The sequence below is a fragment of the Gopherus evgoodei genome, chromosome 4 (genome assembly GCF_007399415.2).
Source record: "Gopherus evgoodei ecotype Sinaloan lineage chromosome 4, rGopEvg1_v1.p, whole genome shotgun sequence".
Classification (NCBI taxonomy): domain Eukaryota; kingdom Metazoa; phylum Chordata; order Testudines; family Testudinidae; genus Gopherus; species Gopherus evgoodei.
The window spans coordinates 17,079,639-17,100,755 of NC_044325.1; the positions used below are offsets into that span (position 1 = coordinate 17,079,639).

At 44.8% G+C, this 21,117-nt stretch overlaps 1 protein-coding gene across 1 annotated transcript; it reads right to left on the bottom strand.

Annotated features, from left to right (window-relative positions):
* Positions 1-1,446: 1,446 nt before the first annotated feature.
* Positions 1,447-13,844, bottom strand: LOC115649708 (serine/threonine-protein phosphatase 2A 56 kDa regulatory subunit epsilon isoform-like). Its single transcript, XM_030558549.1, has 3 exons — positions 13,800-13,844; positions 10,358-10,518; positions 1,447-1,629 (listed from the first exon to the last, which is right to left on the bottom strand). Coding segments are annotated over exons 1-3 (261 nt in total). The 5' UTR covers positions 13,802-13,844; the 3' UTR covers positions 1,447-1,531.
* Between the last annotated feature and the right edge of the window lie 7,273 nt (positions 13,845-21,117).

Sequence of the window (21,117 nt, forward strand, 5' to 3'; positions counted from 1 at the left end):
TTTTATCACCTGCAATAGGTGGTTCCAGACACTTCACTGTTTACTCCCTTTTCCAGATCGTTTATGAATGTGTTGAACAGCTCTGGTCCCAGTACAGATCTTTGGGAAACCCCACTATTTACCTCTCTCCACTGTGAGAACTGATACAGTGTACTTTATCACCCTTGCCCACAAGCTTTATGACACCTTTAAAGTTGTTCCCCTCCCCCAGGCAAAATGGGCTTCATTGGCACAGAAGAATGTGCCTTACACTTTCCCGGTTTAAATCTAGTTTTAAATACATTACAAGGCAGTCTAGTTTTAAGTACACTGCAAGGCAAGAGATACGATTTATCCTGTGAGCTGTTCCTGAGCATATGGAAAAAGAGTAATTTAAGAATTATGTTTCCCTGCACAGCTTAAACTATAACATTTATATCTAACTACTGTTTATGACAACAGCATAAAATAGATAAGGGATTAAGAATGCAAATGTTACGTACATTTCACTATTTTAATCAAAATCTGAAAACATATCAGTTCTCTACCTAATATACAACTTCAAATTATCTTTCTGATCATACACCGTCAGCAGCAGACATTTTCTGAATACAATTTTATAGTAGAATGCTTAATTAAAATTCCCTAATTGGGAGATCAGTCCTGAAAGTGAATATTTTAACACTGGGGAATATACTCATCTTACACTTCGATATCATCCCTCAACCCCCCTCCATTACAAAATATCAGTCAACTAGTGACGACAGCTAGATCAGGCGCCAAATAATTTTTTTAAACTACAACAACTCAATACTTTTAAAGACTAGATTAATCAATCAACAGTCCACAAAACTAACTTATAATTATCAAATTAACCTACTGCTGTTACCTCCTCCCTCTCTTCTAATCACCACATTCACTGGCCATGTCTTATGTTTAAGGCTAAGATTTTGTCATGGTTATTTTTAGTAAAAGTCATGGACATGTCATGGGCAATAAACAAAAGTTCATGGAAGCTGCGACCTGTCTGTGACTTTTGCTGCTACGGCTCCATGGTTTCCCCCACCATGGGGTGGTGGCTGGGAGCTGTGGGATTTCCTCTCTGCCTGTGGCAGCTGGAAGCTGCAGGGGGCCCTCCTCCTACAGCGGCTGGGAGCTGCAGAGTGACCATATTCCCCAAAAAGAAAACAAGACACGAGAGCCTGCAGCCCAAGGCATTCTCTCCCCACACCCCAGCACGAGGCTGTCCCCGCCACTGAAATCCTGAGGAGGACCCCCTCAGGAGTCTGTCACCTGTCACTGGAACCCTGCCAGGGGCCTGCTGCCTGCTAGCTCTGGAGTCCTGCAGTCCCTTGGGCTGAAGCAGAGAATGTCATGGAGGTCTCTGGAAGTTCCTTGACTTCCATGACCTCCGTGATATAAACATAACCTTACTTATGTTAATTACAGTGCAAGCTCCTTATGGCAGGGACCATCTCTTCCTATATGTTTACTAAATAACTAGCACAAAGAAATCAGCAACACAAACAATAATGTTGTACAGCCACACCTGTTACTTCTCCTTGCTGTTTAAATTTGCTGAAAAATATTTGGAAAGCATCTCTCCTCTCCAGTTCTCCAAGAAGATCCCAACACAAGTAGACTGTGCTCCTTATATGCACAAAACTGACATTAGTACGAATGCTCCATATGTACACACTTGATATTCTAAAAAGAAAATCACAGTTAAGACTCACCACATGGACTGGAGAGGAGAATTTTTCCCAATATTTTCAAGAAATCAATAGTGACTTAAAAATAGTAAGACATACCAATATAAGAAAGCAGCACAAAAAAGTAAAGAGGCTTTTTAAAACAGGACTATTAAATCATAATTACTTTTCAAGCAATGCAAACGTTAACAGAAAGCTAATCAATGATAGTACAAAGAATACTGCAGAATGGCAGAGATTCATACATTCTATGTAAGGCTGAAAAGCCTGCTGCTTCATTAAACAACCAAATATGATAACATGCACATTTTCAAATTTGTATACACACTAGAAAAAGCCACTGATCCAAAACCTATCAGGAGCTCATATCTGTAAAAGTACTGGCCGGGGGGGGGGGCGGGGAGAGACTACACACCTTTACTACCCCACCTACTTAATACATAGTTAAAGGCAATTTACCAAGGGGCAAATGCTGCTCCTTTTTCTGTATCTGGAATCACCAATCATTCCTCTACAGACTAGAGACAGCCAACAAGGGTAGAGGTTATTCCCTCTGACCATCATTGAGTTCCCTTGTATCTTTGCTCTAAGACAAGGACAGGGCTTCCCCAAAAATAAAGATGAAATAATAAGTGGGGACATTTGCTTATATTTAGGTTATCAATATTAACCTGTCACTCACCAAGACCCTAATCCTTTAAACACTCCTATTACATCCCATTGGAGTCAACTGAACTACTCACATGTGAAGTTACACACAACTAAGTCTTTGAAGGAATAGGCCAAAGAAGAACAAAGGTTTGATGGAAGAGACTGGGGGCTTGTCTACATCAGAAAGTTGCAGCGCTGGTGAGGGAGTTACAGCGCTGCAACTTTGAAGGTGTACACATCTGCAGGGCATCACCAGCGCTGCAACTCCCTGTTTGCAGCGCTGGCCGTACTCCCGTTTTGTCTCGGGTGTAGAGGATCCAGCGCTGTTGATCCAGCGCTGGTAATCCAATGTAAACACTTACCAGCGCTTTTCTTGACCTCCGTGGAAGGAGGAAGCCTCTGGTAATCAAGCTGATCTCCTTTCCCGGTTTGCTCTCTCGTTCCCGGAACCCCGAGCAAGCAGGTCTCCTTCCCTGCTGTTTGCTGGGTGGCTCCGGGAACGCTGAGAGCAAACGCGGCGAAGCTGGTCTCCTTCCCCAGGTTTGCTCTCTCGGTCCCGGAACCCCGAGCAAGCAGGTCTCCTTCCCTGCCGGTTTGCTGGGTGGCTCCGGGGAACGCGAGAGCAAACCGCGGCGAAGCTGGTCTCCTTCCCCGGTTTGCTCTCTCGGTCCCGGAACCCCGAGCAAGCAGGTCTCCTTCCCTGCGGTTTGCTGGTGGCTCCGGGAACGCGAGAGCAAACCGCGGCGAAGCTGGTCTCCTTCCCCGGTTTGCTCTCTCGGTCCCGGAACCCCGAGCAAGCAGGTCTCCTTCCCTGCGGTTTGCTGGGTGGCTCCGGGAACGCGAGAGCAAACCGCGGCGAAGCTGGTCTCCTTCCCCGGTTTGCTCTCTCGGTCCCGGAACCCCGAGCAAGCAGGTCTCCTTCCCTGCGTTTGCTGGGTGGCTCCGGGAACGCGAGAGCAAACCGCGGCGAAGCTGGTCTCCTTCCCCCGGTTTGCTCTCTCGGTCCCGGAACCCCGAGCAAGCAGGTCTCCTTCCCTGCTGTTTGCTGGGTGGCTCCGGGAACGCGAGAGCAAACCGCGGCGAAGCTGGTCTCCTCCCCGGTTGCTCTCTCGGTCCCGGAACCCCGAGCAAGCAGGTCTCCTTCCCTGCGGTTTGCTGGGTGGCTCCGGGAACGCGAGAGCAAACCGCGGCGAAGCTGGTCTCCTTCCCCGGTTTGCTCTCTCGGTCCCGGAACCCCGAGCAAGCAGGTCTCCTTCCCTGCGGTTTGCTGGGTGGCTCCGGGAACGCGAGAGCAAACCGCGGCGAAGCTGGTCTCCTTCCCCGGTTTGCTCTCTCGTTCCTGGAACCCCGAGCAAGCAGGTCTCCTTCCCTGCGGTTTGCTGGGTGGCTCCGGGAACGCGAGAGCAAACCGCGGCGAAGCTGGTCGCCTTTCCCGGTTTGCTCTCGCGTTCCCGGAACCCCCCTTGAAGCCGCCCAACAGCGCTGCAGTGTGGCCACATCTAACACCACTTGCAGCGCTGGTTGCTGTAAGTGTGGCCACTCTGCAGCGCTGGCCCTATACAGCTGTACTAATACAGCTGTAACAACCAGCGCTGCAAAATTTTAGATGTAGACATGGCCTGGGTGAATATGAGTTACCTTTAATCTAAAAAAAACAATGACTTTAAAAAAGGAAAGGTGCAATCGATCTTTTAGCATCTTCTCAAAAGGAATACAGTGCCTAATGAAGAAAACAGAATGAGTAGTCTCCTCACTACACAGCAACTTAAACCAGTGAAAGGAGCAGCATTTGCCCCTTGGTAAATTGCCTTTAACTAAGTATTAAGTAGGTGGGGTAGTAAAGATGTGTAGTCTTCCCCCTGCCCCCCAGTATTTTTACAGATATGAGCGCCTGATAGGTTTTGGATCAGTGGCTTTTTCTAGTGTATCCCATTATACTATACCTATTTACCTGTGAATACATAATGAAAAATAAAAAAGAAAAACAATTACACACACATTTAACATTACCAGAGATATGGAAGAAAATTACATCATTTCTGTGGATGTTCAATTCTTCATATCACTCACAATTAATTTCCATTTTTAGCCTTTCATCTAAGATATCATGACAGCAAAAGAATATAAATTAAAATGGAAGAAGCCTCAAAGCTTTATTTTTTTAGGCTGATATGAACGATAGGGCCTTTGAGATCAAGCAGCACACCCAGTCAACAGACAAATATTAATGTTTCAAAAAAAGGGAATTTAGTTCACTTATGGAATGTTCCAAAAGCACACAAATTTTAGAGACAGCTAAAGACATCTTTAACAGACACTCCATAACTATCAGATATACAAATGCAAAAATTCAATTTAAACAATCCACATGCAGTAACAAGAGAGCAGGAAAATGGAAGAAAATGGATGGAGTTTCACCACAGATTTGAAGAAAACCCATGAAGTAATGTTTACAAGTATTTAAAATAAAACTGTAAAAGTTTAAGACATGGGATAAAACTGTAAAAGTTTAAGACACAGGGGTAAAGCATAGAGTTAAGGATTGGGGCCATAATCCTTGTATGTAGATCGGGGTGGGCAAACTTTTTGGCCTGAGGGCCACATCGGGTTCTGGAAATTGTATGGAAGGCTGGTATGGGGAGGCTGTGCCTCCCCAAAGAGGCAGGCATGGCCCGGCCCCTGCCCCCTCCTTCTCACCCCCTGATGACCCCTCCCGTGACCTCTGCCCCATCCACACACACCCCCACTCCCTGTCCCCTGACCGTCCCTGGAACCCCCCCCATCTGATTGCCCCCTGCCGCCCCATTCAACCCCTCCTCTCATTCCTGACTGCCCCTCCCAGGACTCCTGCCCCATTCATCCACCCCGTCCTCCCTGACTGCCCCCAGAACCCCTGCCCCAACTGTCCCCCATCATTCCTTCCAACACCCCCCTCCTTCCTCACTGCCCCCCGGGACCCTTGCACACATTCAACCCCCCCGTTGCCCGTCTCCTGACCACCCCGATGTCTATCCACACCCTTGCTCCCTGACCACCACCCCGAACTCCCTTGCCTTGTATCCAAACTCCCCCCAGTTCCCACCCCCTTACCGCGCTGCTGGAGGCACCAGTGACTGGTGGCACTACAGCCCGGGCTCTGCAGCTGCGCTCCATGGCAAGAGCTCGCAGCCTGCCACCCAGAGCATTGCACCAATAGCGGGGGAAGGAGGAAGTGCAGGGGAGGGGCCAGGGGCTAGCCTCCCAGGGCAGGAGCTCAGGGGGCCGGCCAAGAGGGTCCTGCGGGCCAGATGTGGCCCACAGGCCGTAGTTTGCCCACCTCTGATGTAGATGGACCCTTCTGCCCACAAGGAGGCCACTGAAGTCAATGAGCCTCTGAAAGGGTCCCAAGGTTCTACATATGCAGATTCAATTGCAGGACTGGTATCTTAGTTAGCATTTGAGGATTAAAAGCACAACTAAATCCCAAATATTTACGATTATACAAGAAGATTGTCTAATGGAGAGATCACAGGACTGTAAGTCAGGAGTTCTGGCTCTATTCCCAATTGTGCCACTACAGCACTGTGTGATCTCGGGAAAGTAACTGAATCACTGTGTCCCCAGTTTCTCCATCCATACATTAGAAATAAGTATCTTGCTTAGACACTTATTAAGGTATTGACATTTGTAAAGCATTCCAAGTAACTAAAGTGAAAATTACCATATAAATGCAAAGTAATCCATTCCCAATGAAATCAACAGAAATACTAAGGTAAGAGCTAAGTTTTTCACTATAATAATAATAATAATAATAATAATAATAATAATAATAATAATAATAATAATAATAATAATAATAATAATATACATGTGATTGTTGCAGGATTAGGGATTATGACATAATAATGAGGGTAGATAAATAATATTCTTACGATAAGACAAAGAAGAGATCAAATGTAGTTATACTTGGAAAAACCAAAACCACATCCCACAGTCCTTCCCCAGGCAAAACTCCATTGAACTTGCTGGGATTTTTGCCTCAGTAACACCTTCAGCACTTAGCCTAAAGATAGCCTTTTATAAGAAGATCATAATAAAACTTCACCTGTAAAGAAAACAATACAATAAATCATATATATAACAGAACATGCAACAAAATGTTCCGTTTTCAGTATACAGTGCTTCCTTTTTGCTGTTACAGAAATAGTTTCCATGGTATTAAACAATCTGATAAACGTATTAGAACCTTAATAAATTTCATAATATTGCAGTAGCAAAGCTATTGCGCTTGGTGACGGAGGACTTTCCCTCTGTTTTGGGCAAAGTAAAACTTTTCCAAAATTAAAATTAACCTTTGAACTGAAAGTTCTTGTTGTCAGCCTAAATGTGAAATAGTTTTAGGCCAAGTCTACACAATAAATTTTCATCGGTATAACTACGTCATTCAGGGGTGTGAAAAATCCACACCCCTGGGTGAGGCAGTTATACTGACCTAATCCATGGTGTAGACAGCACTATGTCAATGAAAGGGCTTCTCTTACTGACACAGCTACCGCCTCTCGTGGAGGTGGATTAACTACACCAATAGGAGAAGCTCTCCTGTCAATGTAGTAGCATCTTCCCCAAAGTGCTACAGCAGTGCCACTATAGCATTTTAAGTGTAGATCTGCCCTTGGAAAAACAAAGAGCAAGCAAACAGAATTATACAAACGTATCAAAGAATATGGAATGGGCTGTGGGGAGTGTTTATTCCTGAAGTACTTTAAATGTGTCCTGGTAATACAAATTAGTTTGAATTTAAAACTTCACACTTGTCACGTACCTCATCTTCCCTGAGAAATCAATTGCTTTACTTGATGAAACTAGACACATTTTTAATGACAGAAAAAACAGTGTGCACTACATTCTTTTCCTATCCAATTTCAGTGTACACCACTCAGCGCATTCTTAAGCGCACATACGAGTATAAGGCAGCACTGGAAAGAGTCTGGAAAGTCTAGCAACATTTTGGTCAGGTTTCAGTGCTTGATATTAAAAATATATACAGTATATTTTTCTACCTTCTTCTCACCAACGTCTCCTTTGTAGCTTGCACCCATATTGATCTACTTCTAGATATGTTTACAACAAGAGCAACACAATGTGTGAGGCAACCCAACGTTAATCAAAACAAAATAATCTCCAAACAAAAACCACACAAACAAACAAAAAATCAAACACCACACAAGCAAAACCAATTCTTTCATGATTTAACAGACAAGACTTGAAGATCAACAAATTAAAGCTGTGTTGTTGGACTACTGGATTGAGATGGGAACATAAATCCCTGAGATGAGGTCTCTCCATCAAGACTGCTCTCCCACAAGCTCTCAAATCTAGTGGACTACCAGCTCTGACGATCTCAACAGCCCCTTTTAAAGGGCAAGAAGGCAGCCTCCAAGGTAGTCAGAACTCACAATATACTATCAAGGTGGTCAAACTGTGGCTCATGAGCCACCTGCAGCTCTTTTACAGTAAAAGTGCAGCTTGCGGAGCCCCCAACACCCACCAATTCTCCACCTATCAGAGCGGGGCGGGGGAGAGGGAGCTTGGGCTTCTTCCCTACAGCAGGCTGGTGGGGCTAGGGGCTTCTGCCACAGATGATTGGTGCCTGCTGAGAAAGGGAGAGCACAATTTAAAGGTCTCCTACCCCGACAGCTTGAATCACGCCCCCTTGGGAGGCGCCGGGGGGAGGGAGAGGAGCTGATCTACGGGGGTGCTGAGCTCCCACCATTTTTTTCCCCATTGGTGCTCCAGCACCCACGGAGTCAGAGCCTATCCCTCAGTGGCTCTTCTCTGCAGCTCCCAGGTAGTAACTCTTCATGGACAGGCATCAGAAAAAGCAGCACCTCCCCCAGCAACTCCCAGCAGGCGTGCCCCGGCTCTCGAACTTCTGAAGATTGTCATATGTGGCTCAGAGAATTACTAAGTTTGGCCACCCCTGCAACATAGGAATCTATAAAATCTACCAATATCTTAAATCACCTGCTCTTATTAATGTTCTTATTCCTATTCGAGAGAACTATACAAACAAAAGGGGAAATTATTAAGTCAATGGGAAATTTACTGAAGTCCATGGAATTACCCTTGTGTTTCAAGTTAAAGACAAGCCAAACAGTTTGCAGAATTGGGACCTAACAGCCTATCCAAGGTGAAACTGACTATACATGAAGGGTTGGCAATGCACATGGTAAGTAAAAGTTAAATATATATTCATATTTTTCACTCCTTTCAGCTTTAGTAATATTGGGTATTACTGGTAACAATAATAAATAAAGTATATTCTAGCAAAAGTGTGAATTTTAGTTGATGGTGTCCCTTCAATAGGGATATAACCTATCTGAAGCTGCAGTATTAGGCCCAAATCCCACAAATGAATCATCACAGGTGGACCCTTGTGTCAGCATGAAGGCCTCCCCATCAAATCAATGAGAAATAACTTACAAAATCAAATCTTCAGTTTGTAAGACAGGACACTGTTACTACTGCTTATTACACTAATCGTAATTCTCTCACCAATACTTAATGCTCTGTGTTTGTCAGATTCACACACTGTCTCTTGCAGTTACAGTTAGGACCCAACCCTGCAAACACTTACACATTCTTAACTTGACTACCACGAGTAAGTGTTTGCAGGGCTGGGGCCTTAGATAGTAGAGACCAAATTTTTGTTATATGTGCATAAAGTACCTAGTGTGTTCTTTGAATGAATCACTAGGAACCACTGCAATGCAAATAAGAAATAACAGTAGCAGCAACAGTTTGTTCTTTTTATATAAAATGTATATCTATTTAATTTCCAAATTTTAGTCATTTTAACCAAAGGGCAAATTGTCCCTCTTTATGAACCAGAGCCGTAGGTATTTCAAAAGGAAAGTGTCAAGGATGACAGCCGAAAATTTAACCTGCCATTCAAATACTATTTTAAAAAAGTTATTTGGCTCCTGATGTTAAAAACTCTAGTAGCTCCACAAAAAACGGTTCTCAGACATGTTAAATAAATGACAACTCCATTGAGTAATCCACTAACAAGAATTCAGGCAACCTGTTTTTCTCTCAATTGATAGATGCATATATATGTGTGTATTTTTCATGTGTCTACTGCATTCTTGTGAGCAAACAGGGAGGAAGGATTCTGGTCAGAGCAGGTCCTTTACATATTTTAAATACTTTGACTAATTACAAAAGTATCAGACAGGTAGAGAGAAGGGATGTGGGAAATGTACATATCTGCAAACAAAACAAAGGTGATAGGCCTAAACCTACTAACCCTTGACAATGTCCAGAATTATGAACTCCAATATCAACTACCACAATGACCAACTCTAATATTAACTTTAGTTAACTGTACTTATTTTCTTCGCTTGTAAACAAAAAGAATGATAAAATGTAGAAATCTGCATTTGACCACATAAACCTCTTCAAAAACAGTTTTGGAAGGCTGAAAGAATGAGAAAATGAAAAATACACTGGTCCTTTTCCCTGCAAGGACATAATTCTAAAAACTGCGCTGCCCCCCAGACTTGTACTAAAAATCAGTGGGAGTTGAGAGCACTTAGCTCCCTGCAGAAAGTGCTTGGCAGATCAGAGAATTCAATGCTAAATTAATATTGTTCACACCTGCTAATGAATCATCTCATTTAAAAACTATTGCCACATTGGATTAAATGTTAAAGGTTGATAACCTAAAATATGTGCAAAAAGCTTGTGTGCCTTCAGACTGCCAGCAATGGTTCTGTTAGTATTAGCATTCAGAACTTCCACAACTATGGCAAACAGTAAACACATATCCATTCACAGATGCAAGTTATCATTTTAAATACATTAACTGATGCCAATTTTTTTAGCTTATTAAATACTTGAACGGCATGAACTGTTTCTCACTCACAGGCCAAATTCCCCCTCAAATTTCTGTTACAACAATACTTTTTATCAGAATTTAGATGTCTGCTGTAAAATAAAAATGTTTTAATCATATAACTGGTCTTGAGCCTTACCTTTTAGAAGAGGCAGAGGAGTTAATTCAATAGGCTTGCCCTGAGACCTAAACTGGGAGGAGCTTTGTGACCTCTTCTGTCTGGCTTTCCTGACGGACTTCCGAGAAAATCCGTCTACTTTATCCACTGACGGAGGAGTGGTTGGTGCTGCGGACATATCCCTACTGAAGGGAAACACGCATTATAAATACATTCCCAGTGGATGAAAACAGGTAAAGATTAAATGAGTTTGTCAAGAGACACCTCCTCCTCCTCATTCACATCTCTCCTAAAAACTCACTTCTGACATCAAAGAGAAACGGTCCATCAATTTACATATAGGTCTTATGAAGTACACCTCTACCCCTATATAACGCTGTCTTCGGGAGGCAAAAAAATCTTACCACATTATAGGTGAAACCGCGTTATATCAAACTTGCTTTGATCTGCCGGAGTGCTGCTTTGCATCCAAATTCATGTTATATAGTGTCACGTTATATCGGGGTAGAAGTATAGCTTCATGGTACTATTGTAATTATTGTCCATCCTCTCCATTTCATCTATGGTCCTCACTTGTTACATCATGTCTGAATTTAGGCACTGATTCTGCGATCAGATCCACATGTAGACACTTGTGTATCCACCGAGATCAGCTTATGTCTCTAGAACTCGACAGAGGTCCAGGAGTATGCCTGTGTAGACCTGTCTGCAGGATCAAAACCTTAGATCACAAGCTTTTTGGGTCACAAAATATCTTTTACTTGTTTCACAAAGCACCATGCACACTTCTCGGCGCTCAAAAATAATAAAAATTTTAATACTAAAGTCGCAACTATTTTCTAGGACAATTAAAAACAGAAATAAAATTCAGTTTACTATCCATAAAGAAAGGTGTGTGTTTTGTGGAAACATTAAGTTCATTAAAATATACTGCTATGCTTTAAAACCAAAGAAAGTTCACTAGACTTGATAGACTTAGGTTTGGTCTACACTAGCAAGTTATGCTGGTGTGACTACATCCCTCGGGGTGTGGAAAATCCACCTCCACGAGGATGCAGTTATACTGACCTAACGCTCGAGTAGACAGTGCTATGTCAAAGGGGGTCTTGGCTCACCTGTTCCAGAGAGGCAGTAGCTATGTTAAGGTGGAGTACCTACTCTGACAGGAGATACCCTCCCATCAGTGTAGGTATCATCTTCGCTGAAGCTCTACAGTGCATGCTGTAATGATGCAGCTGCACCACTGCCACCTTTTAAGTGTAGATAATCCTGTAACCTGTCACTTATTTATTCTCCACTCTAGAAATATCCAGCTTTCATATTGCAAATCTCTTTGCAAATTCCTTTTTCACATTCTAATATTTCTGGAGCATATTCCAGGCTACTTCTGGAAGATTAAAAGAAAATACTAAAATGGTTAATTCAACAACCAAATTCTTGATTTTTACCAGGCTTACCTTCTCAGTCAAAAAAGTTATACCACATTTTCTCAGTGAAGTGGAAAGAACAGATTTAAGAAAAAAGATTTAGCCCCAGATCCAGCAAACACTTACAGGTGTTCAACTTTAATCAGTGGGGCTACTCACATTAGTCAAGTTAAATGTGTGTAAATGTTTGCAGGATCAGGGCCTTAGAGCATGTTTTTGGTAGGTCCTGAGAGCTCAATGTCCACTGATTCCAATTATCTAAAAGGACTACTATTGCTGATGGGAGATGATTTTGCAACCTGCAGTGCACCTTGAAGTCCTCATTTTGTTAAAATATTTGGGGACTGATCTGATTCATAAATAATTTAAATCAACATTATTTGGATTTTTCTTATTATGCAAAATACTTCATAAGTATGATTTTTTTTTAAATTATGTATGTTTAGAAAAATGAGAGCTATTAATTTTCCACATATTTAAGTTGAGAGGGTTTCATTTATCGTGTGTATATATACACACACACACATAAAGTCTACTGAAAATATAAAATACATAACTTCTTAAAGGAACCAAGAGGAATCCACTGATATTGGACAGTGAAGCTGGCATCATCTAAAAACAATTCTTATTGTACCAACTTAATTTTTCCTCGGGTGTGGCTTCATTATTATCCCAAATAATACATCCTACATTTAATAGACTATGAGCAACACACTTCTATACTTGAAACAGATGTTATTTACCAACTGTAACAGATGCCAACATCACCCATGGCATCAAGGCCCTATTCAAGATTCATGGGAAAGTCAGACAAACTATATGGAGAAATGGATATATACTTTCACCTCAACAAACCAATCTGTGATTCCTAAGTAAGGGTAGAGAAAAAGAGTCCCTCAAAATATACAAACACAAAAAGTTACCTGTTACATCAGCAGGATTCTGGAAACATCAACAAAAAATGACACTTAGATTCTAGATTTGTTAGTCCTATTTTGCCTCATTAAAAAAAAGTTTTCATCTCCTTGTCACATGTAACTATTGAAAAATCTAACCATTTATCCAGAAATGTTTGTACAGTCTCAAAATGGAATTGCTAACAACATTAAGGGACAAAGACTAGAGCAGATCATTCAAATTGCAGGATCATTCTGTCAGCAACACACTTTACCCACACTTCTCTGCTGTAAATTTATTAACAGTTTCTCTCACCTCATTTATAAATTATTAAATTCTAATTCTAATTCAACAAGACTACATCCAGCCTTTACAACATTACATTAAACACTGATCCCTTTTTCACATTCCTAAATGATCATTTAAATGCACTGAAAAACACTATTTCCATGGGTGGGGGAATGAGGTTATTTATTGAGTGCAGCCCAAGTGGTGGATAACTGCATTTATAGCTATAGCTTTCTCAATACGAAAGTGTTTATTTACAACACGGGAAATTTTTAAGTATTTTGGTAAATGCACAGCGACATACACTAGACACTGTCACCGCTGGGGACAACAATACGAGGAAACGCGAGTGAATGTGAAAATACCGATGGATGTCACTGCAAGCGCCTCCGCTAAGCACTCCGCCAAAGCAGGGGTGTAATTAGCTGCATGCTGACGGGTGTTGTGGGATGTCATTTCCATCCACCAGGGGATAAGGAACCCAGCTGGACTCTGTCCTTTACCACCCCCGCCCCGTGGTCCCCATCTTCTCTAGCGCCCCCGATCCCCCCGCGCCGCGGCCGGGTGGCTGCCCGCTCGGGGCTGGGGGTGAAGTTACCTTGCCCCTCCTGGCAGAGAATTCGGAGCCGAGGAGGAGAAGGCGGAGTGAGCTGGGCTTGGCGGCAGCGGCCGGAGCCTTGTGCGCGCCGGGCTCTGTCCCTGCAGCTGCAGGAGCCTGTAGGCCTCGGCGGCGGCCTCCTCAGCGCAGGGCGGCGTTGGCGGCGGGTTCGGGGCAGGCGGCTGCTCGGGCTCCGCTCAGTCCCGTGCGCTCGGCGCGGGCCCCAGCCTGCGATGGCTGCTGCCTCACTCACATTCCCGGCGGAGCCCTGCGGAGGGGCCTGCGGAGAGGCGGCCGAGCGCGGGCCGAGCGGAGAGGAGCCGCGGTAGAGCGGGCGGGCGGGCGCGGCGGCGGCTGGCGCTGATGGCCTCCTCTGCCGGTGGCTGGCTGGGAAGCGAGGGGTCCCGGCTGTGTCGGGGTCGCGCTCAGGCTCGCTGGCTCCTATTGTCAGCCACTCTCACTGGGCTCCGGCCATGGCACACACACAACCAAACCTGCTACTGCCGCCGCCGCCCACAGCCCGCCCCCCGCACACGCCCACTCAGCCTGCCGCCGCCGGGGCGCGCCGCCTCATTGGCGCCCGCCGCCGGGATGTGGGAGCGCCGCCGCCGGCAGCGGTACAGAACGGGACGGGGGCTGCGGCGCACACCGGGCGCTGCCGCTGAGCCAGGCGGCGCCCAGGAAGGAGGAGCTGGGCTCTCCCTCCCCGCCCAGGGGCTGGTGCTGCAGGGAGTCCGGCCCGCGGCTGGCGGTGCTCCACGGGGCTCCTCGCCCACTCTCCCTGCCCAGGGAGCGGGCCGCCGGCAAGGCCTCGGACCGGGTAGCGCTGCCCGCCCGGCCCTGCAGCTCGGGGAGACCCATGCCCTGCTGCGGAGCTGGCACCCAGGCCTGTGTGCTGGAAGGCGCGCCCCGAAAAGAGACCCCCCCCTTCGGAAAGGGCAAGGCCCCCCGCACCCGGCCGAGCGAGGAGGGGCTGCCTGCAAGGTAAAGCCGAGCCCTCCCCGACAGAGCCCCGTGCGCCTCCGGGGCGCTCCACACCCCTTCTGCGGGGAGGCGCTGCCGGCCGAGCCCCGCTCTGAAGGGGAGGGCCATGAACCGTGTCGTCCGGCCGGTTCCCAGCCGGGATAAATATGTTCTGCCTCCGTCTCTCCACTCCCCTGTGGCGTCGCTGCCTCACACGTGTGTGGCGGTGGGGTGAGCTGAGCTGCCCAGCTGTTCTCCCTGTGGTCTGTGTAGTGTCACACCATACCCGGCTACGTGACAAGGACTGCAGGGAAAGGTGCTGAATAAATGTGAATTTATATCCTGTAACTGAAGAAATAAAACTGCTTTTAAAAAGTATTGTTTAACATCCTCCCCCCACCCTGCATTGTGAAAATAAAAACGGGGAAGACATTTGCTGAATTCTCCAAGTTATAAGATTTATGCCAGCCCTCCACATCTTATAGTACAGGGCACTTGGGCTTCCCAGCGCAGTCAGCTTGGTGTTTTCTAAGGATTGGTTTTTTTTAATGGGTACAAATATATGTGTGCAACAAAGTGAGTATTTTTAATAATAGCTAATAACTTTCATATTATAGTTAAATATATATGTCTCATGTTATAAATATAATGCAATATTTCCCCCATGATTTTGACAAAATTATTCCTTGTTCTCACAGAACAAGGAGTGATGGTCTCAAGTTGCAGTGGGGGAGGTTTAGGTTGGATATTAGGAAAAACTTTTTCACCAGGAGGGTGGTGAAGCACTGGAATGGGTTACCTAGGGAGGTGGTGGAATTTCCTTCCGTAGAGGTTTTTAAGGTCAGGCTTGACAAAGCCCTGGCTGCGATGATTTAATTGGGGATTGGTCCTACTTTGAGAAGGGGGTTGGACTAGATGACTTCCTGAGGTCCCTTCCAACCCTGATATTCTATGACAAAGTAAGGTCAAACCTTACTGACTTTACAAGACAGTGGCTGGGAGTATAATGCTATAACAACTGTTAATATATATAGGTACTCATCCTCCCTCTCCCACCTTCACTTGCTCCTCTAATGGGTATTTTTTGAAAAAGTTGCTCTTTGAACTATTTAAGAGTGAATTAATTTTTTTTTTGTGAGTTACTAAAAAGTATGTTTGTAGTTCGTAAGCATGGGTAACGTACTGAAAATCAGGGTAGCTACTAGTATTAAGACCACATAGATGTTCTTTGCCTCATTTTCCGTTTGTCTTCCCTCATCTCATTTGTTCTTTATAATTGTCTCCCCAATAATCAAGGAGTATACAGTAGTGCCACACTAAATACAGGAAGAGTTGAGGAGCTGATTGCCAGCTTCCTTGGTAGGAAACTGACTTAGGCCATGTCTACATCTAAAATTTTGCAGCGCTGGTTGTTACAGCTGTATTAGTACAGCTGTATAGGGCCAGCGCTGCAGAGTGGCCACACTTACAGCAACCAGCGCTGCAAGTGGTGTTAGATGTGGCCACACTGCAGCGCTGTTGGGCGGCTTCAAGGGGGGTTCCGGGACGAGAGAGCAAACCGGGAAAGGAAACCAGCTTCCCCGCGGTTTGCTCTCTCGGTCCCGGAGCCAGCCAGCAAACCGCAGGGAAGGAGACCTGCTTGCTCGGGGTTCTGGGACCGAGAGAGCAAACCGGGAACGCCGCGGTTTGCTCTCTCGGTCCCGGAGCCAGCCAGCAAACCGCAGGGAAGGAGACCTGCTTGCTCGGGGTTCCGGGACCGAGAGAGCAAACCGGGAACGCCGCGGTTTGCTCTCTCGGTCCCGGAGCCAGCCAGCAAACCGCAGGGAAGGAGACCTGCTTGCTCGGGGTTCCGGGACCGAGAGAGCAAACCGCGGCGAAGCTGGTTTCCTTTCCCGGTTTGCTCTCTCGGTCCCGGAACCCCGAGCAAGCAGGTCTCCTTCCCTGCGGTTTGCTGGCTGGCTCCGGGAACGCGAGAGCAAACCGCGGCGAAGCTAGTCTCCTTTCCCGGTTTGCTCTCTCGGTCCCGGAACCCCGAGCAAGCAGGTCTCCTTCCCTGCGGTTTGCTGGCTGGCTCCGGGACCGAGAGAGCAAACCGGGAAAGGAAACCAGCTTGATTACCAGAGGCTTCCTCCTTCCACGGAGGTCAAGAAAAGCGCTGGTAACTGTCTACATTGGATTACCAGCGCTGGATCCTCTACACCCGAGACAAAACGGGAGTACGGCCAGCGCTGCAAACAGGGAGTTGCAGCGCTGGTGATGCCCTGCAGATGTGGACACTCTCAAAGTTGCAGCGCTGTAACTCCCTCACCAGCGCTGCAACTTTCTGATGTAGACAAGCCCTTAGTGTGAGAGCCATGAAAGATTTAAAGCTTCACTCTTCTCATTGCTATACAGGTGGACAACCAAGCAATTGTCATTTCCTGTAATGGGACAAAAAGGTAGTAAACTACCTAGCTTGTCATGTCCCCAGAAAACTTTTACTTAAAAAAAAACTACAATATAGACTTAGATCTTAACTACATTAGAAAACTTGTATTGATGGAACTATAAAACATTTAGTTACAGAGGAGCAAACCCCTAATACAGATACACTTAAATCACTTTAAATCCACTTCAACCAATTTACCTTACTGTAGTAATGTATGGTATTAAACTAAATTGGTTTAAGTGAATCTATTCTAGGGGTTTGCACCAGTGTAACTAGATCAGTTTTTGTTACACTGGTGCAAGCCTCTAATAGAGGGAAGGACTTCACTATTTCAGTTAACAGAGAGTTTCACATAGTTATGTCCCTCCATGTCTATTAATTAAAATTCTCTGCGTTATCCGAATTCAGTGTCCTCCATGCTATTTGGATCATGTATAGAGCACTGGAGTGAGGCTCAGGAGACATTGACCACTAGCCTGCTGGGGACCACAGGCAAGTTACTAAACCTGTCTATGCTTTAATTTTCTCATCTGTTAAATGGGGATAATATTTACCTCCTTTGTGTAAAGTACTTTGATATCTACAGATGAAAGGCAGTATATAAGAGGTTATTATTCTTAAACGAAGTTCCTAGTGATAGAAGGGCTACTGCAATCCACATCTCTGCAGATAGCAAGAGAGGAAGGTCATGAGACTATTTTATAGAAGTTAAGTTTATGTAATCTAATAATATTTATATTAGAAAATGAATAAATCACATTTAAATTATGTATTCCATATAACTAAAAAATTGCTGTACAAGGACTCGCTATTTCCATTTTGACTGCTACCAGCATGTTTATACTGTTTTTTGTAATATTTATCAGTCTGATGTGGTGGTGAGCATCTCAAAATCAGGAGACCTAACAATGTATAAATGAGACTTACTTTTTCTTTATCTTCTGGCCAGCAAATTTTCCACAACTTTCCTTTTTCTTACAGATTTTTTCTTTTCTTTCCTGGTCATGTCCTATGAGTTCTTGTATTCCTTTAAGAGAAATACGAATCTTGTCCTCAAATGTGCAGGGAGATTTGTCTGCACTCTCATGAACAGCTGTTGTCATGTTAAAGGGACACAGCAACTTTTTTTCATTTAATGCTTGATTTACATTTTGTGAAATCTGTATTTCCAAGAAATTACATATTCTGGTGTCTACACAGCAATATAGAAAATCCTAAAAATTCACAAATGTATAGTTAGCAAGAATAAAAGCTACCAAACAAGCAGCGTCAAGTAAAGCTCAGAACCCCCAACATCTTCAAGGAAAAGCCTGTATTCATATATAAACCTTTCAATGTGCCCTAAAGGTTTAGGGGCAGAAAAAGCACTCTATTGGACTGTAGCACTCCTCCACTGATATATCCCTATCTTAAGTGAACAAGGTGAAGGACTGTCATCTCAAACATCCCAGGTTGTCATTGATAGAGAGAAGTGTTCTCTACAACTGCACTGCTCAATTCATGCTGCACAATGTGAGCCCAATTAATTTTTTTTTTCAGGAAAGTTCAACTATAAGCCTTTAAAACAGATTTTAAAAGAAATTTTCGAAGGTCATTTGTTTTGTTTTTAATAGGCACTAATGCTCTGTGGAGAATGGTCTGCCCAGCTCAACATCTATAGTGCTAAAACAATACTGGTGGGCAAAGCCTACTCTGCAACAATTACTCCCAGATTTGGTCTGCCTAGAAGTTCCAAAGCATGACTAAATATCCACTATCTAGGGTTCATGGACCTGTCTGTGGTACAGAATATGAATTAAATATGTGAAAAGGGAAGCCACGCTGCCCAGTACTGCCTTCCCGGATTGGCACAAGGGAAGAACCCTCTGTAAGCTTTATCTAAAAACTTTTACCAAAGACAAGGTCACTGAATGGATAACATTGTGGAAGTCTTGCTCTGTTTGATAGTCAACAGTTTTATTTAGCTACTTCATCCGGTCTGTGTGTCCATGCTGAGAGTTATATAATGCTCTATAAAGTAGTGGTTCTCAACCAGGGGTACGTTACCCTTGGGGATACACAGAGGTATTCAATGCAGTACATTAACTCATCTAGATATTTGCCTGGTTTTACAACAGGCTACGTAAAAAGCACAAGCTAAGTCTGTACAAACTAAAATTTCATACAGACAAAATGAGAGAGTGAGCAATTTTTCAGTAATAGTGTGCTGTGACCAATGTTCCCTCTAATTTTTTACATGCATGTGCGGAATGAATTTTGTTATGTGCACCAATATGGAGGTGGTGTACATAACAAAATGCATGGGGTGGGGGTGGGGCTGAGGGGTTTGGAGTGTGGGAAGGGGCAGAGGGTTGGGGTGTGGGGGGATGAGGGCTCTGTCTGGGAGAGGCAGGCTCTGGGGTGAGGCTTGGGAGGAGAGGTTCAGGATGTGGGAGGTGGCTCAGTGTTGGGGTGTGGGCTCTGGGGTGGGGCTGGGGATGAGGGGTTTGGAATGCAGGAGGGGGTACAGGGCTGGGGCAGAGGGTTGGGATGCGGAGTGGTGGACTGTGGGCTGGGGGTGAGGGGTTTGGGGTGTAGGCTGCCCTAGGGAGAGAGGACTCACCCCAGCCCTCTCTCACCACAGCAGTTTGGGGTCAGGGGAGAGGCGCCTCTCCCTGGCTGGCCTCAGCAGCTCCAGTGGGCCTGGGCCAGGCTGAGGTAGGGGATCCTCTCCCCAGCTGGCTGCAGCAAGTTTGGGGCAGGCTGGCGCCGTAGCAGGTCAGCGCTGGAGCTTAATAGGCAGTTGCACGGCCACACAGCTTAGAGGGAACTTAGGCTGTGACACTTTTGTATTTTTGTCTGATTTTGTAAGCAAGTAAATTTTATGTCAGATTAAACTTGGGGTGCACAACATAAATGCAATGCCTTAATGGGATACAATAATCTGGAAAGGTTGAGAACAACTGCTATAAAGCATCTATACATTGAGGGGAAGATTCTCATTAGTGCCATGGGAATTGTTCAGACATTTTCCTGCTTACTAATATTGGAATTAGAAAGACCTTATGTCCCCAGACAACTAATTATTCCTCCCAACAGGAAAAAGACCAGAAAATGTTTTGCAGGAACAAGTCATGCCATCTGAACAGAGGAATCAGGCCACAGAAATTGTCAAAAGTGAACAAGCAGTGAAATTGTGCTTCAGAATAACTAAACAACTCTAAAATAAATTAAGTGCACCAGAGTCGAGGAGTGTTATTTTAGCATAAGTCCTCTTGAACCAAATTCAGTCCTGGCGCAAGACCGTTGTATTTAATCTGCTTACAATCAGGATGACTTTTGCTTCTAACTTCATTGTTAGATTTGTTTTGGCGAATGGCATATCCAACTTTTGCTTTAATATTTATAATTTATAGTTTGCATATTGCCACACTTTAAAAATGAGTCTTATACTTGTTTGGGTTCTGTATGGAGCTCCTGTTCCTGAGCCAACAGTGGGAGAATGGAGAACCAGGTGGTAACTTCAGCAATGCTCTCAAAAAATGTGATCCCAGCTCTGAAGATGGTATGGGAATTTGAAAGTCAGAGCCATGGCTAACAGCATGGGACCCAATCCCTAATTTCTCTGTCTATGGGTCCTTAGAAGTCTATTCCTACAGTCAATGCAATGCAATAGGCAGACACTAGCTCACTTTTTTGGGTGGATGTCTGTCTTTCACTAACACTTTCTCTGCTCTCACTTTCCCTCTGGTTTGGTTGGTTTCTTCTTTTGCCTAAACCCTTTTTTATTTCTAATTTGCTTTCCTGCCCCTGCCACGCTTCGTCTCTCATAAGTTACAACTTCCTGTTACGTCCCCTGCCTGCCTGTTTTCTCTGTCTTCTTAGGGGTATGCTGGTCTTTCCTCTGGCCCTATCCTCTCCAACTGTCATTCCCCAACTGCCCCTGAACCTCCAGTTCAAACATTCCAACCCTTCTCCTGTGTAAAGGACACCACCCAAATGGTTCTGCTCAGTGGGTGAAAAGCAGTATGGGAAAAGATTGCTGCCGCGTGTGTCACATGTTACATTCTCCCTTTCTTTATCACTGTGATTGTGTGTCTGTTGCAAATGAAACAAGGTGAGATCTCATTTCGTTGATTTCTTTCACATAAAGTCTCTCTTTCAGCTCTGAAATCAATGCATCATTTACCAAGAGCGTACG

Excerpts from the sequence above, each read along its gene's own strand:
- LOC115649708 (XM_030558549.1), bottom strand. Across the intron at positions 1,630-10,357 it reads TCCTCTGCCTCTTCTAAAAG|GAGCACAGTCTACTTGTGTT; the intron begins GTAAGGCTCAAG and ends TGTGCATATAAG.